Here is a 16,011-nt window from a genome sequence, read left to right as displayed (position 1 = left end):
GATTTTTGCTTTGTTAACCTTTTTTTTTTTCTTTTCTTTTACGAATTGATATATATATATGTATATGTATATATTTTCTCCATGCTATACAACTTTAGAAACTTGGAGAACCAAATTGAGCAATTGGATATGTTCATCGGTACCGTAGTTTAGTTTCTTATCCGTATCGAACAACAGTAAAGCAATTTGATTTTTGGTTAGCGAGTTTATAGAGTCGTCCAAGATCAAATATTCATGTAGTTGGTCAATTAGTTGTTGTGCGCTCCAACCGCTCAAGATGATGTCGTTGACCATGGCGATGAGCTTAACGTTGTTATGGCTCTTTATCGTCTCGACCAACTCGGCTATCAACGCATCGGGCAAGATGCCAGCGGTTTCCCGGATCGATTCCTTGGTAATCACCCCAACGTCACCACCATCTCTATTGTCCACGTTATCACCATCCAATTTCAAACTCGTGCTCAATTTCGAAGCACTCTGCAAGAAGGTAATTGCCTTTCTCAAATCGCCGTTACTGATCTTCAACACCTCGCTCAACACGGCATCCGTGCCCAGGGCCGTGTCCAAATGCAACTGTTCTTCCGCCGCGATATACTTTAACCGGTTCAACGAGTTCTCCTCGTTCAACAACTTGAATCTGAACTTGGAGCACCGCGAAGCCAAGGGGTCGATGATGCGCGTGATGTAGTTGCACACCAACGCGAAGCGCGTGATGCTCGCGTACGTCTCCATCGTTCTCCGTAACGCGCTCTGCGCGTCGTTAGTCATCGAGTCCGCCTCGTCCAAAATGATGATCTTGTACGGTGGACACGGATAGTGGGCTAAATCATCGGCGGTGGCGTTGCTCACGCTTAGCTTGGCAAAGTTCTTGATTTTCTGACGCACGATGGAGATCCCGCGCTCGTCACTGGCGTTCAATTCCAACACGCGTGATTTGTACAATCGGGGCCCAAAGAGTTGTTTTGCGAGGGCGAGGATGGTTGACGTCTTGCCGGTGCCGGGCGGGCCGTAGAAGAGCATGTGGGGCAAGTTCTGCGTAGCGGTTTGCTTCTTGAGGACGCGGATGGCGTGGTCTTGCGAGGCCACGTCGTCTAAGTTGCGCGGACGGTACTTCTCTACCCATGGCGTGTGGTGGAGTTTCTCTTCTTCGTATGTTGTCATCTGGTGGTTCGTGGTTTGGTGATGGTGGTGAAAAAGACGCGTTGGTGGAGATTCTTCTTTTTTTTTTTTCAAATTTCGCGAAGCTTCGTGATCCTTCAGAGAGGTTGATCAAGACACTTCAAGATTTGAGATTCAAGCAGAGGATACTAAGCTGGCGAGGTTGATGAGAGGAAGGGTACGAGATAGGTCAAGAATGCGGGTTTGGGAGCCTTCAAGCTGTGTTTCAAGAAACTCCTTCACGAGTCAGATTCAATGATTAATGGGATTTATATATTAACAGAAATCTATATATGTATGTGTGACTTAAAACTTGAAGTGACTCAGAATTGAAAAAAAAAAAACAAATGATTAGATTGATGTCTTTATGCCAAGTTACAAAATGTTTAAAATGAATGTATGAATGTATGTAGATGAATGTAAATGAATGTAATTAAGAGTGTGCTCTTTATTTGCTTTTTAAATGAATGAATTGAAAACAAAAAAAAAAGGGCTATGTGTGGATCAGTGAGTGATGATTGTCACTTAGTAAATGCAAGGTTGAAGCTGTGCTGTTGTTGTGCACAGGTGAGCAGCTGCCAGTGCTGCTTATGGATGAGCATCTTTTTAGGGATGAGCTGTCGGATGTGTTCGCCACTGGTGTCGAGGTTGTTGTGGCTGTCGTGTTGGCAAAACAAAAATTGTTGATTAAATCTGCATAGCTTAAACCGGCAAAGGATCCAGTGGATGCAAGTGCTGGGGTTTGCTCGATTTTGGACCTCTGGCGATTCGAGTAACGGTGGCCAGATGAGGTGGTTGTTGTGGTTGACGAGGTAATGTCTGACAGAGAGTAGGCCTTTTGCAACCCGGGTCTTGCTCTTCCAGAGTCGCTAAAGTTGTTTGAGATGGAGAATCGGTTCATGTTGGAAAAAGTAGACAATGAGTGGTTTGAGTTTAATTGCTCCAACTTTGAGCAAACCTCGGCAAATGGCAATTCGGTGGTTGGAGGGCCAGCAGATTTCGAGCGTCTGATATCCAGTCTCGCCACCACGGGTGGTGCAATCGAAACAATCTTGGGTGCTTGGACAATTTCAAAGTTGTAGTTGCGGTTGCTGTTGTTTGCCCAGTAGGTGTTTCCGCCAACTTCGTACTTTAAACACATCGATATATTCATCTTCTTGTCATTCAAGCGTCTTTTGTCGCTGGTCAACACCGCCATGTCTTGAATGTCCTTCAAGTTGATCATAAATTTAAACTCGTCAATGCCAATGTCCGGGGTATTGGTGAAGCTCTTTACATACGAGATAATGGACTTGCCCCCAAAGTTGAACGAGTTTTGCCAATTGTCAAGCGACATCTTCAACATCAACACCTTCTCAAACGCCAAATTCTGCACCTGAATGAACCCGCAGAGAAAAGTTTTTGATTGCAATTTCAAAAGATATGCCGATTGAAGCCACACTTGGGGAGATGTTCTCGTTTCAAATGGTTTGGGGATATTGTGTTTCAAAAGCCTGTACTCTGTAGCCTTATTCTTTTGTTCGTCGTCATCTTCTCCCTCCTCTTCCTCTTCCGAGGAAGACCAGTTCCAGTCAAAGTAACCTCTTCTCGAGTTGGTCTCCACGACACTATCCAAATACTCCTCGACATCGTGCAATTTCCTGCTGTTTCGTGCAGTGGCACTGCCAAAATTGTTGTACTCTTCCGGTAATGGCGACTCGCAGGGACTGGTTCTCGAGCTCACCGTTGCTGGCGACTCCAACCCGTTGAACATCTTGACATTGATGAGCCGTGTGGCAAAGCGAACGCTCTTGCGGGGCGAGTCAATGCCGTCGTCAATTCTGCTATTCACCACGTTTGGCGACGAGAGCGAGCGTTGGAGCAACAATGGCAACTTCAACGACGACTTGACTAGTTCACCCGACTTTTTGCGCAACAACTTGGGCGGTGCTGCTGCTGCTGCTGGTGGTTGGGGCTGGGGCATGTTGCTGGTGAGCGAGAGTTGCGACGACTCGCTCAGGGTCGAGGGTGAGCTTGTTCTGGTGTTGACGTAGCCTTTCGGGGGCACATAGTAGTTGGGGATGTTGAACTTCTTCACAGCCGGGGGCTTTGTCGGCGCGGGTGCCGTTATCAGTATGGGCACATTGTAGCCCTGAGCCGGTCCTTGAAGTGGTTCTTGAAGGGGTTGTTGTTGAGATGGTGGCGGTGGCGTCTGGGTCACTTTTATGGTAGATGTGCTTGATTTGATGGTGTCGACCGAGTCGCTCGAAGATATCGTTGGAGAAGCCGACGAGTGGTGGGGGTAGAATAGTATGGGAGACGAGCTCACTGTGGAAGGAGGGCTTATCGTATAGCTTAGAGGCGACGAGGACAACGACGACGACGACGAGGCCGAGGCCGAGGTGCAAGTGGAAATCATGGGCCGGCTGTCCATTGCCTCCTCAGTTGTTATCACCGTGGTCATTCCTTCTTATTGTGGGAAAAAAAAGTTGAGACTCGTTTGCAAAATTTGCAGCCTTTTCTTGAAAACGTCTATCCCTTGACTCTAGTAGTTTCTCGTACCCTTATTTTGGTTGTAATAAAAAAAGTGGCGCCAGATTCTTCCAGATGGTTCGATCTTGACCCTGACCTTTACAAGCTCCAGGAAAAACAGAAACAAAAGACAAATATGGGGGATTGCTGTGGTGAATTGTGGATGGGTATGAAAGCTTCAAACCCTGTGCTTGTCCCAAGAATGCCCCGTATATGTGCTTTGCTCTGTTGAAAGTGGCTCTTGTATGTGTGGTTGGCCTCCAATTTGGTTGTAAAATTTTGGTTGTCAAATTTTTTTCTAATGTGGTGGGTGGTTGCCTTTATATATATACGCCCATAGTTAAGGAGCTACATAGTTAAGGAGCTACATAGTTAAGGAGACCCATAGAGACCCGCCTTTGGCTGCGTAAAGAGGTGACCTCCTGTGGGAAAAAGAAAAGACGGCACGTGACGCGTGCTAACTAAGCCTCCCCAACGATCCAATGTACACCCCCTATTTTTATTCCCCGCTGTGCGTTCTAGGTGTGTTGGGGTGTGTCACGTGACGCTATCTCCAATCTTCAGTCTCCAATACGACCAAAGGGCCAATCTCCTTCAATACACAGGAGGGAAAAGAGACCCAACGAGTTCAGGAGCCAAGGGGTGGTAGTATTTCAAGGTGTTTTGGAGAGTAGTTCCCAAGGGATTGGGGTTCCCAACAAGTCTCGCCCCCCCCCCCTCGTTCGCCTTATCTAGTTTCAAATTTTATAGGCAAACCTAAACTACGACACTCCGTGTATTATAAGTGCGCCATTTTGTAGTTCTTTCTTGGTTATTTCCATCTCATCGCCGTCCGGTTTCGGTACGCAAGACAGGTGCCCTCCGTGAGATCAATCTGACTCGTATTATAATCCATGCGGAGTCCGCCATGTCATCCGCAAGATTCTTGGTACTGCTATTATTTCACCAACCATCACATCACGAGACGCTTACGGGATACCAAGGACCGCCTTATCTCTCAAATCGAAGCTTTTTTTTTTTTTTGTTCGTTCTTGACTTGGATTTGGGTGCCAAGGTGGGGGCCCACGCCATGCTCTTGGCCTCTGCGTAGTTGCACCTTGGTTCCACGGAGATGGTGGATCCGAGTCGCGAGTGGGTTTCGCACCAGAGTTCCACACCAGAGTTTCACACCAGAGCTCATACGCGATGCGAGAGGCGATTTTCTTGATTTCTCGAGGTCTCCCCCCGACTTATTGGGCCGGGAAAAACATCACGGATTTGAAGTGGCAAATTAGTCGGGATGGATCGCTCTCTTCCCCCCCCCCCAGTCCCTCGAGCGTGTTTGCCGAGCCGGCACAACTCTATTGCAGTCTGCTAAAGGCCACTGGAGCGTACTTTGGGTTATACAGAAGTTACACCCTGTGCTTGGTTTGTGGTGGTGGTGCATCTAGATAATATAGCAATTTTTCTCTATTCACACTATAGTGCGCTGGTTTACCTGCGCTTGCATTTACTTCATATGTCGATGCAAGGTTGCATAATTCTGTTCTTCTGTTGCTGAACCCTCCCCAGCTGGCAGGCTACTTGCAATGCTTACTGGCTAGCTTGTGTTGGGCTAGGGGTTTCGTCAGATTATGCGTCCTTCGAAGCAGGTTCCCGCTTTTGCATACGAAAAAGTCACTCGTTTGACTTCTCGTATGCACTTGTTCATGCACCATCCTGTTTGATTCCTCGGGGCCGGAGAAGAAGGAAAAGCTCTAGAACTAGAGCAGGATCAAGATAATGCACGTTTGTTGGGTTGAGCCGGAGATCGCCAGTGCCCGCTGATCCAAGTTCCTCTAGTCTCGAGATCGGACACATGCTTTACCTCTAAGCGATCTTTGCTGCTCGACAGGGAAAGTTCCGCTCGTTAGACCCACATTGCTTAGAGTGCTGAGGGTATATAGGGTATGTGGGGCACATTCAGCTAGAATTCGCCCGATGGAGGAAGAAAATAACACCTGCAGCTCCATCTCCGCCAGGAGACGAGTACGGGTGACGCACGAAGCAGCATACCCCGCGAACTCTAGCCAATCGCAACGCTAGCTTGGATTCGACTTGGCATATTATTACGACCTCAAGCCCGCTCCTGCTGTTTCCCCTCCCCCCCCCCCCCCCAAAAGCTCTTGAGAGTTCCAAATTTTTATTTTCCTTTTTTTTTTTATCAAGTCCCTGGGGTCTAGACCTGAAAGCAACCATACAGGTATCACCTATACCCGAAGAAATCCCCTCCTCCTTCCCCCATGGGGCATCCCCCATAGTATTCTACAGGTGATTGCATCTTGAAAAAAAAAAAAAATTTCGCCAGCGGCTGCAAAAAAAAACAAAGAGAGAGAGATGAGCCATGGACGCGATGTGCGAGGGACGGAGTTCAGCTCGAACCCAGCCTAAAATAAGCTTAGTCTAGTTTCTATTTCCCACCCCCTTGTTCTCTGAAGTTTGAGTTTTCTCTACGCTATTGTCTGGTTTAGATCTGTAGGGAGAAAAGTGTATCTTATAGCGTGTTTTGCATGTTCGTAGATTTTAGCTCACGCTACATCATGTAGCAATCTATTGGAAAAAAAAAATTGAAAAATTGAAAAATTGATACTGGTAACGATACCGCGATGGTGGACGAAGATTATTTTTTTTTACCAGCAGGTGTGTATATCTTGCTCGAGGGGTTTAAAGTTACGGGATGTCGAGGTTTCATCAATTAAGGTTTTTGCCTTGTCTGATCATCGGTTTTTGTCTTTTTGAGTGCTTGGCTATGGGTTTTGTTGAGTTAAAAGGAGGAGGGGAGTGAGATGGGGAGGAGGGGAGCAGCATCAAGAGGCGAGCAAGGCAGAGCAGGAGATGGGGTGTAATGCTGGCTTTTGCAGGCGGTGCATACATCCTTTCTTTTCCCAATGCAGTCATCTTGCTGATTGTGATGGCGATTTCGGTGAAAAATTTGGGGGGGAAGGGGGGGTCGACCGTCCCCCAAATAGTTCAAGGTTTGTGCTTCTGGGGTACTGGGGCACTGGGGTTTTGTGAGTGCAAAAGCCCCGTCGCCTCTTGAAATGAAAATCCTTCCCAAATCTCGAGACGTGGTTGGGTGAACCTGCCTTGAAACGTCCCATCGCAGATATGCCCATTATTTTCTGCTGGGCTATTGACGAGCTGCAGGCGAGCTGCTCTGTTCAAACTTTTGGTCGCCAACAGACCCACCTCAGAGCAGTCTCTTTGAAGCAACGCCCCAGCGACCCCTCTCGAGCTCCGTAATTGCGCCCCAACCGGCACCTCCGGCAAAATTTTAGCGACGGGAGTGCTTCAACTCTAAACTTCAAGAAAAAACCAAAAAAAAAAAAAGGTTTGCAGATCTTCAATTGTTTGGGGTTTGTTCGCTGGTCTATCGCTGTAGATCGCGTTCACAACCACCACACCCAACTTAACCTAGGGGGCTCGAGTTTCGAAAATGTGTCGGGTGTCGGGTGCTGGCAGCCATCATTCGTTCTGTTCAAGACGAAACCCATGGCCACGACCTGAAATTTTCCAAAAACATCTGATGTTTCTCGATGTCTTGAAGCTTGGTTGGTGCTGCGAGTATTTGACGTGGCCGGGACTAACCCTCACCCCACATGGACGTCGATCCCCAATATACTGGCTAGAAAAGGATGCTTGCGTGGAGCGTGGAGTGTGGAATTATGCTGTTGCGGTTACTTGCAACGCGTCTTTTTCAAAAAATTAAGCATAAAAAAAAATTCCATGTTGCAGCCCCCCCCCCCTTCTCGAGGGTTGGGGTTCAGCGAGGTCGGCGGTATATACGACGAGCTTGAGTCGTGAGGGTGACAAAGGTTGGTGTTTGTTGCTATGCGGCCCGTGTGGCTCAGCTAGATTCGAGGTTCTAGGTGGTGGTGATGGAGATGGGGGGGGGGGGGGGGGGTGGTTTTTGTTGTTTGGCGAACGCGGACCCTTCGGCAGTAAAAATTCGTACGATTTATCTAATTTGCAGGTGACGGTACGTTCGACTTGGTACGTGCCGTTGATTGGAGATGATCAAACCTGTCCTCGTCTCGGGCGTCAAGACAAAGTTTGTTTCACCTTGACGCGTGTCTCCAAGGTTTGAAAAACTCTTGATGGCAGTGCCAAAGAGGGACCTCGTTCTCTCATGGCCTCAGTGACCAATCACTACACCAGTCCTGGTGCCGATTTCAACCTTCTAGATGCTAGAGCTAAACGCGGCTAACTGGGGCTATTTTGGGGGGCATTTCCACTAATTACACGGTTTGTTCCCCTCTTCCAAAAATTGCAAAACTCATCTAATTTGCAAATTAGTTTAGCATCTACGAAGTACGAAACGTATAATGAAGAATCCCAAAACTTAACCTCCTTTCCAACTCAATCAACATTTTAAGCTTCGCAGCTCACCCAACATTTTAAAAAAAAAAAATTAAGGATCTACGTTCTTCTTTTCTTCTTCTTTTCGAAAGTGTTTTTTATTGTTTGATGTCCTGTTTGAAGCGTTGGTCCATTTGATCCCTTGTCTCAGATAACGTGAGATCCTCCCCCCCCCCCCCCCCCTTTGAGTTCGTCGCGAGAGGTAGTTTGGCCAATCACCTGATTCTCTCCATGTATCAACCCAATTTAAAGCCTTGTTCTGTGCTCTTTCTCTCTACCCGACCCCAGCCCCTTGCGTGATTTGAGACTCTCGTGGGCTAGAGGTTAAGAGCTAGGGGGGTGCAAAATGTTCGCGAGATTTTAAAACTCGGACAGAGTTTTGGGCTTTACGAGGGTGTTACATGAACTTTATTTTATGGTTTTTCTTTTATGGTTTGATGTAACGTTGGAGTTGTTGGGTTGAGGTGATGTTGCGAAATTTTTCATTTTTTCTCTTTTGGGTTCCGTTTGGGTGCAAAATTTCATGAAATTTTTTTTTGCCCTTATGAACAACTAACATCCATAGAGAAACCGTCTTGAGTTCATTCTTTCGTTAGAGATTGTTGATCAATGTTTATGTATTAGATGTCTACTTATTGGCGTCTTCTTTCAAGGTAACGATCCTGTTCAAAATCACCTCTTTGTCACTCTTGCCCGAGTCTTTATCCACACAGAAGTAACCCTCTCTCAAAGCTTGGAACCGAATGGTGTTGTTGCCCTCGCTTTCCTTGATATTAAACTGAGACCCAGGAATCTCCAAATTCATAGGTGACTTCTTGACAATTTCATGGAAATTGGACTCAATCACGGCGTTATGCAACACCTCCTCACTAGCATCGTTGATGTCTTTCAAATACCCATCGGGATGCGCGGCAGGGTTCTCAGACTTGAACAATTGGTTATAAATTCTCACTTCCTTGACATGGATACAATCGTTAACTGGCACCCATTGAATATAAGTCTTTGGTTTTTTCAAAGGAACACCGGCGTCGTTATCGTAGTTTACATGCACAATAGTCTTGCCATCCACGTGTTCCATAGATTTGAAGCTGATGTTGAAGGGAACCTTCATCAACCCCACGGGTTGCCCTGGAGCCAATCGGTAAAATTCCTTGTCGGCGGCGACATCCCTCACGTCGGCGCGGTCAATGTAGATCTTGTTGGTGAATTTGATCTTGCGCTGGCCCAAGTTGTTGACGTCAGTACCGGGCTTATACGGGATCTCCACCCAGAATTCATCGCCATCCCCTAAGTTGTCAATGTGCACCTCGACGGGGTTCAAGATGAGGAAAAGTCGCGGCGTGGTCTGGTCCAAATACGTGCGCACGGCACTTTCAAATCGAGCAGTCTGGATGTTGGTGGTCGATGTTGTAACACCCAACGTGTTGATAAAAGACAAGATGGCCCCCGGCGGCACGCCTCGTCTCTTGATACCTTCCAACGTGTAAAGTCTAGGATCGTCCCAGCCTCGAACATAACCTTCATTCACCAATTTGGCGATTTTCCTCTTCGACATGATGGTCCCCGTCAAGTTCAACCGCCCGTACTCTCTTTGCGCCGGTCTATATACATGCAATGCGTCACACAACCATTCGTAGCTTTCACGAGATAGGAAAAACTCAGTAGTGCACAAGGAATGGGTGATGTTCTCCAAAGAATCAACTAAACAATGGGTAAAGTCATAAGTGGGGTATATCTTCCATCTGTCCCCCGTGCGGTGGTGAGGCTTGTTCAAGACCCGGTAAGCGACCAAATCCCACATCTGAGGCGAAGGGTTGTTCAAGTCCTGCTTCATGCGCAAAGTGGCTTCACCAACGGCGTATTTGCCATTCTTCATCTTTTCAAACTCCTGCAAATTGTGCTCAACCGGTTGTGCCCTGTGTTTACAAGCAAATCTTTCCCCACCCAAGGTCCCGTCCTCGCGTTGGCCCCTGCTGAGTTTGACCTCGTCGGCGGTACAATGGCAAATGTAGGCCTTGTCTGCTTTGATTAGCTCAACTGCTAACGCGTACAACTCGTCGAAATAGTCCGAAGAATAGGTCACTTTCCATGGCTTGTACCCTAACCACGAGACCATCTCCTTGATGGAGTTGAAATACTTTTCTTCTTCGGCCTCGGGGTTGGTGTCGTCAAATCTTAAATAGCACTTGCCCTCGTTGAACTGGGCGTATCCAAAGTTGACCATGATGGCTTTCGAGTGTCCAATGTGGAGAAACCCGTTGGGCTCCGGTGGGAACCGGGTATACACTCTTCCCTGGATAAAGTCACGATGCGCCTGCAACAACTCGGGGTACTTTTGCGGCTCCTCGCCCGGCTTGTGCAAGTCTCCAAGAAAACCTTCAGAAAACATCGATCTCTCTTCTGGCTCTTCAGTCTTGCTTTTCTTGCTGCTGCTGCTGATGCTGCTGCTGGGATCAGCGGTTGGCTTTTTCTCCTTCTTTTTCTTTATCAAGTCCCGTTCATCCTTGGGGCCTATTCTTGCCAAAAATAACTCATCCAAAATTGGCTTGAACAAGTTGGGTGGCGCCCATTTCAACGACGGTTGAGCCTTGACGTCCGCCATGACTTTCGAGAGAATCGAGTATCGCTTCGTTTCCACGTCGCCCTTAATCGATGTTAGATAACTGTCAATCTCTCTTCTCACGTCATTCTCGGACAATTCCACGCCTACCCCCGTGGCATCGTTGAACTCTTCAATGGTTGGCTTATCATGCGCTTGCAAGTATTTTGCCCCCTCTGTGATTTGCAAGTTTGTCTTGATTTCACCCTTGTTGATACCGTTGATCAAATACCCAATATGAGCTATCTCTGAGCCCTGCTTGTTTTCAGTAACGGCCAATTGGTGCAACAATGCGAGTTTCTTATCGTCATAGCCAGAGGCATCTGACTGAGAAAGAATTTTTTGCAAGAGACGGGCAACTTTTTTGTTTTTGGCAATTTCCCTGGACTTTTTATCCTCAAAACCTACTTTGTCAAAGAGTTGGATCAACTCGTCATCCTCTGGTAAGGACATGGCTTGGATAAATTGTTGATGGTGCTGAAGGGGGGGGGTTTGAACAGACTACGAAGGAGAAAAATTTTGGTGTGTCAGATTCGAGTCAGAGACAATGACGATGACGATAAGAGGAGTGTCGCGGAATCAGAAAAAGATTATGCGTCACGACATAGCGCACGTGACTTATACTTTCACGTGACTAATATTACACACGTGACTTAAACCCTCACGTGACTGATATCACACACGTGACTATTTAGAGTGTCGCGGAATCAAAAATGCGTCACGACATAGCGCACGTGACTGTAAGCGCACACGTGACTAATATTGCGCACGTGACTTTTATTCTCGTAACCACGGTCGAGCATCCCACCACGGATTGTTATTTATGATATCTACATGTACTTTCTCGATTCTTGCTTTCCTTCTTAGCTTGTCTTGCTTCTGCCTCTGCCGAGAGCTTACTGCTGTTACGGGTGTTGCTTCCAGCTTGTACTCGTCAAACTCACGCACTAGTATCGTGCCTTTCTTGTAAATTTCAGGCTCATTGTTGTAGTTCACGCCGCAGTCCTTGAATAGAATCTCATTTTTATCCGACGACACTGTACCCAGTAGTCTCTGCTCCGCTTCCTGTGGCGTCATTCCCTTCTTAACCAAGCCCCAGAAGGTGGTGTTGTACAAATTGTTAATATGGCAGTCCACTTGACGCCAACTAAAGTAGTCTCGCACTATTTCGAAACTGGGGTATGACACGGCTCTGGCGTCAAACGTCGGCACTTGCTCCAACTCAATCGGCCGCTCGGGATGTGCTTTGTTCCAGAACAATGTGTAGAAAGTCGCCATCAAGCTGGCAAAGAGCGTGCACAACTTCATCTCGCGTCGCTCGTACAAGTCGCATTTCCGCCGAAGTAGAAAGCTGTACTCGTCCGAATCCCCATACGCCAACTGGACGTCGCTGTATCTTTTCATTATTTCCAACGCCGCAGCATTCATCACTTGCAATGCTTGCAAGTCGTTTGGTTTGGCAAAGTTGTAGTGCTGCGAAAACTTGTGGAACCCCTTGCCATCGACTCGAATGACTATGTAGGTCTCGGGCAACAAATAGTTTTCTCTTTCAAACGCCTTGACGTATTCATATTTGGAATTGGCCATCAGCAATGGTACAGCCGAGTAACACGACTTGGGTTTTCGCTTTCCTAACCGACTGGAGTTTGGCCTTTTTGTTGGCCTCTTGGTTGGTTGGTTGGTTGGTTGATTGGTTGATTTTTTTTTTATGGAGATTTTTGCGCACTGGAGCTCATCTCTGATTTTTCAACCCGATTCCCATTCCCAAGCATCTTCCTTCCTTCCTTCCTTCATTTCCTATACTTCAGAGAGAGTTTTCACTCTTATCCAGTCCGTCCACTCCCTCTTAGGTCCCACACGATGCAGGCTGACTTTAAAACACTAGAACGGGAGGAGCGGTTCCAAAACCCACCAAAGGACAAATCGGCGTTCCCGTTGTTGCAGAACGCCGTTGCGCCCCATATTGGCTCCTTCAACGCTTTGACCGAAGGCCCAGAGGGCGGACTATTGAACATTGCCGTCAAGGATATCGGGGCCAAGACCGTGTTTGACTCCAACAGCGAAGACAGGTTGGGCAACAAGCTCAAGATCTGGGTAGAGTCGGTTTCACTCGCTAAACCAGGCGTTGCCGCCAGCGATAAATTAACAGTCAACAGAAAGACGTTCCCCAGCGAATGTAGAGAGAGAATGACTACTTACAGAGCTAGACTTATGCTCAACGTGGCCTGGAGTGTCAATGACGGGGAGCAGCAGAATGAAATCAGAGAAGCTGGCCAGATCCCCATCATGTTGAAAACCACCAGGTGCCATTTGGAAAAATTGTCCCCTGACCAGCTCGTTAACGCCAAGGAGGAGAGCGATGAATTGGGAGGCTACTTTATCGTCAATGGTATCGAAAAGTTGATCCGGATGTTGATTGTGCAGAGAAGAAACCACCCCATGGCCATCATACGTCCATCTTTTGCCAATAGAGGCGCAGCGTACTCCAAGTTCGGTATCCAAATAAGATCTGTTCGTCCCGACCAGACCTCGCAAACCAACGTCTTGCACTACTTGAATGATGGTAATGTCACGTTTAGGTTTTCGTGGAAAAAGAATGAATACTTGGTTCCCGTGATGATGATTTTGAAAGCACTCGTTGAAACCAACGACAGAGAGATTTTCGATGGCATTGTTGGACACGACATTAACAACTCATTCTTGACGGATCGTCTTGAATTGTTGTTGAGGACTTTCAAGTCGTACAACCTTAACTCGCAGCAGGAAACGTTGGCCTACTTGGGTGACAAGTTTAGAGTTGTGTTTGGAGCTACCCCCGACGTTTCAGATATCGACGTTGGCAAGGAGCTTTTGCAAAGGATCGTGTTGGTGCACTTGGGCAACAACAACGAAGACAAATTCAGAATGCTATTGTTTATGATTAGGAAATTGTACTCGCTAGTTGCCGGCGAGAGCGCTCCTGATAATCCAGATGCCACTCAGCACCAGGAGATCCTACTTGGTGGGTTTTTGTACGGGATGATCATCAAGGAGAAAATCGACGAGTACTTGCAAAATTTCAAATTGCAAGTGCAATCAGATATCAACCGAGGCGTGGGCGTCAATTTCGAAGACCGCAAGTACATAACGAGGGTGTTTACCAGGATCAATGAAAACATTGGACAAAAGATGCAGTACTTTTTATCCACGGGTAACTTGGTGTCGCAGTCGGGTCTCGACTTGCAACAAGTCTCTGGTTACACGGTTGTCGCTGAGAAGATCAATTTCCACCGTTTCATCTCCCATTTCCGAATGGTCCATAGAGGTGCTTTCTTTGCCGAGTTGAAAACCACAACGGTGCGTAAGTTGTTGCCTGAATCTTGGGGGTTTTTATGTCCCGTGCACACTCCGGATGGGTCTCCATGTGGGTTATTGAACCATCTATCTCACAAGTGCATCATTTCCACCACCGCCTCGGACGTTTCGCAGGTTCCCCATGCCTTGACCCAGTTAGGAGTCTCGCCCGCAAATGCATACGCGGCAGGACCCAACTTGTGCTGCGTTCAATTGGACGGTAGAATCGTCGGGTGGACCACACATGAACAAGGTAGAATCATTGCTGATACCTTGAGGTTTTGGAAAGTTGAAGGAACCCATGGCATCCCATTGGACTTGGAGATTGGATACGTTCCTCCATCTACAAAAGGTCAATACCCTGGATTATACCTCTTTGGCGGCCACTCGCGTATGATGCGACCCGTCAAGTACTTGCCGTTGGACAAGGAAGATATTGTTGGTCCATTTGAGCAAGTTTACATGAACGTGGCCGTGACTCCCGAAGAGATTGAAAACAATGTCCACTCCCACGTGGAATTCTCACCAACAAATATCCTTTCCATCTTGGCTAATCTCACGCCATTTTCCGATTTCAACCAGTCGCCAAGAAACATGTACCAGTGTCAAATGGGAAAGCAAACTATGGGTACGCCCGGTACCGCGTTGGTGCACCGTTCAGATAACAAGCTCTACCGATTGCAAACGGGGCAAACACCCATTGTCAAGGCGAATCTCTACGATGAGTATGGAATGGACAACTTCCCCAACGGTATGAATGCTGTTGTTGCTGTCATTTCGTACACCGGATACGATATGGATGACGCGATGATCATCAACAAGTCGGCAGATGAAAGAGGCTTTGGCTACGGTACCGTTTACAAAGTGGAAAAAGTGGACCTTGGCCAGTCGAGGAGAAGAGGCGATCCGATTTTCCAGCACTTTGGGTTTGGAGACGACGAGTGGCCAGAGGCATGGAAAGAGAAATTGGATGACGACGGGTTGCCCTTGATTGGAGTCAAGGTTGAGGAAGGTGATCCCATTGTTGCCTATTTCGACGACACCTTGGGCAAGACCAAGGTCAAGACCTACCACTCTTCGGAACCGGCATACATTGAAGAAGTCAAGTTGCTAGGCGATGACGCTGGCAACAGCGAGGGTCAGCAGCTCACCATCAAGTACAGAATCACGAGACAGCCGCAGATTGGAGACAAGTTCTCCTCGAGACACGGGCAAAAGGGTGTGCTTTCGCGTAAGTGGCCCCAGATCGATATGCCATTCACCGAAAGCGGCATGCAGCCCGACGTCATCATCAACCCGCACGCGTTCCCCTCGCGTATGACGATTGGTATGTTTGTGGAGTCGCTCGCTGGAAAAGCTGGTGCTTTGCATGGTATCGCGCAGGATTCGACGCCTTGGAAGTTCAGCGAGTCGGATACACCCGCCGATTACTTTGGTGACCAGTTGTTGAAAGCTGGTTACAATTTCCACGGTAACGAGCCCATGTATTCTGGTGCCACGGGTGAAGAGTTGAGATGCGATATATATATCGGGTGCGTCTACTACCAACGTTTGAGACACATGGTCAATGACAAGTTCCAAGTGCGGTCTACCGGACCGGTGAACTCATTGACGATGCAGCCTGTCAAGGGTAGGAAGAGATCAGGAGGTATCCGTGTTGGTGAAATGGAGAGAGATGCCTTGATTGGCCACGGTACTTCGTTCTTGCTTCAAGATAGGTTGTTGAACTGTTCAGACTATGCCCAGACCGCGGTGTGCCGAACATGTGGCTCGATCTTGACCACGCAAACTTCAGTGCCCAGAATCGGATCAATGGCTACTGTGAGGTGCAGAAGATGTTCTGTCAAGTTGGACAAGTATCAAGGTTACGCTGAAGATTCAGAAATTTGGGAAGATGGCCACGGCGTGAAATGGGTCGGTGGCGACAACACAACCACCGTTGCCATACCTTTTGTTTTGAAATATTTGGATAGCGAGTTGGCGGCCATGGGCATCAAGATGCGTTACAATGTGGAACCGAAATAGATAGATTA

At 47.6% G+C, this 16,011-nt stretch overlaps 5 protein-coding genes across 5 annotated transcripts; 1 reads left to right on the top strand and 4 right to left on the bottom strand. All coding sequences in view use genetic code 12, as the record gives it.

Moving 5' to 3' along the window:
- Positions 1 to 84: 84 nt before the first annotated feature.
- LODBEIA_P58300 (uncharacterized protein) lies at positions 85 to 1,161 on the bottom strand (the record flags this gene model as incomplete). Its single annotated transcript, XM_066976206.1, has 1 exon — positions 85 to 1,161. One exon carries the CDS (start codon positions 1,159 to 1,161, stop codon positions 85 to 87), a length of 1,077 nt encoding a protein of 358 aa, XP_066832768.1.
- Positions 1,162 to 1,651: 490 nt separating this feature from the next.
- LODBEIA_P58290 (uncharacterized protein) lies at positions 1,652 to 3,601 on the bottom strand (the record flags this gene model as incomplete). Its single annotated transcript, XM_066976204.1, has 1 exon — positions 1,652 to 3,601. One exon carries the CDS (start codon positions 3,599 to 3,601, stop codon positions 1,652 to 1,654), a length of 1,950 nt encoding a protein of 649 aa, XP_066832767.1.
- A 5,073-nt stretch (positions 3,602 to 8,674) lies between these two features.
- Positions 8,675 to 11,098, bottom strand: LODBEIA_P58280 (uncharacterized protein; the record flags this gene model as incomplete). Its single annotated transcript, XM_066976203.1, has 1 exon — positions 8,675 to 11,098. One exon carries the CDS (start codon positions 11,096 to 11,098, stop codon positions 8,675 to 8,677), a length of 2,424 nt encoding a protein of 807 aa, XP_066832766.1.
- A 324-nt stretch (positions 11,099 to 11,422) lies between these two features.
- Positions 11,423 to 12,232, bottom strand: LODBEIA_P58270 (uncharacterized protein; the record flags this gene model as incomplete). Its single annotated transcript, XM_066976202.1, has 1 exon — positions 11,423 to 12,232. One exon carries the CDS (start codon positions 12,230 to 12,232, stop codon positions 11,423 to 11,425), a length of 810 nt encoding a protein of 269 aa, XP_066832765.1.
- A 273-nt stretch (positions 12,233 to 12,505) lies between these two features.
- On the top strand, positions 12,506 to 16,003 carry LODBEIA_P58260 (uncharacterized protein; the record flags this gene model as incomplete). The annotated part of the gene is made up of 1 exon (XM_066976201.1): positions 12,506 to 16,003. One exon carries the CDS (start codon positions 12,506 to 12,508, stop codon positions 16,001 to 16,003), a length of 3,498 nt encoding a protein of 1,165 aa, XP_066832764.1.
- Between the last annotated feature and the right edge of the window lie 8 nt (positions 16,004 to 16,011).

Source organism: Lodderomyces beijingensis (genome assembly GCF_963989305.1).
Source record: "Lodderomyces beijingensis strain CBS 14171 genome assembly, chromosome: 8".
NCBI lineage: Eukaryota > Fungi > Ascomycota > Pichiomycetes > Serinales > Debaryomycetaceae > Lodderomyces > Lodderomyces beijingensis.
The sequence above is the reverse complement of the archived record's forward strand: the minus strand, read 5'-3'. Positions and strand labels throughout refer to the sequence as shown.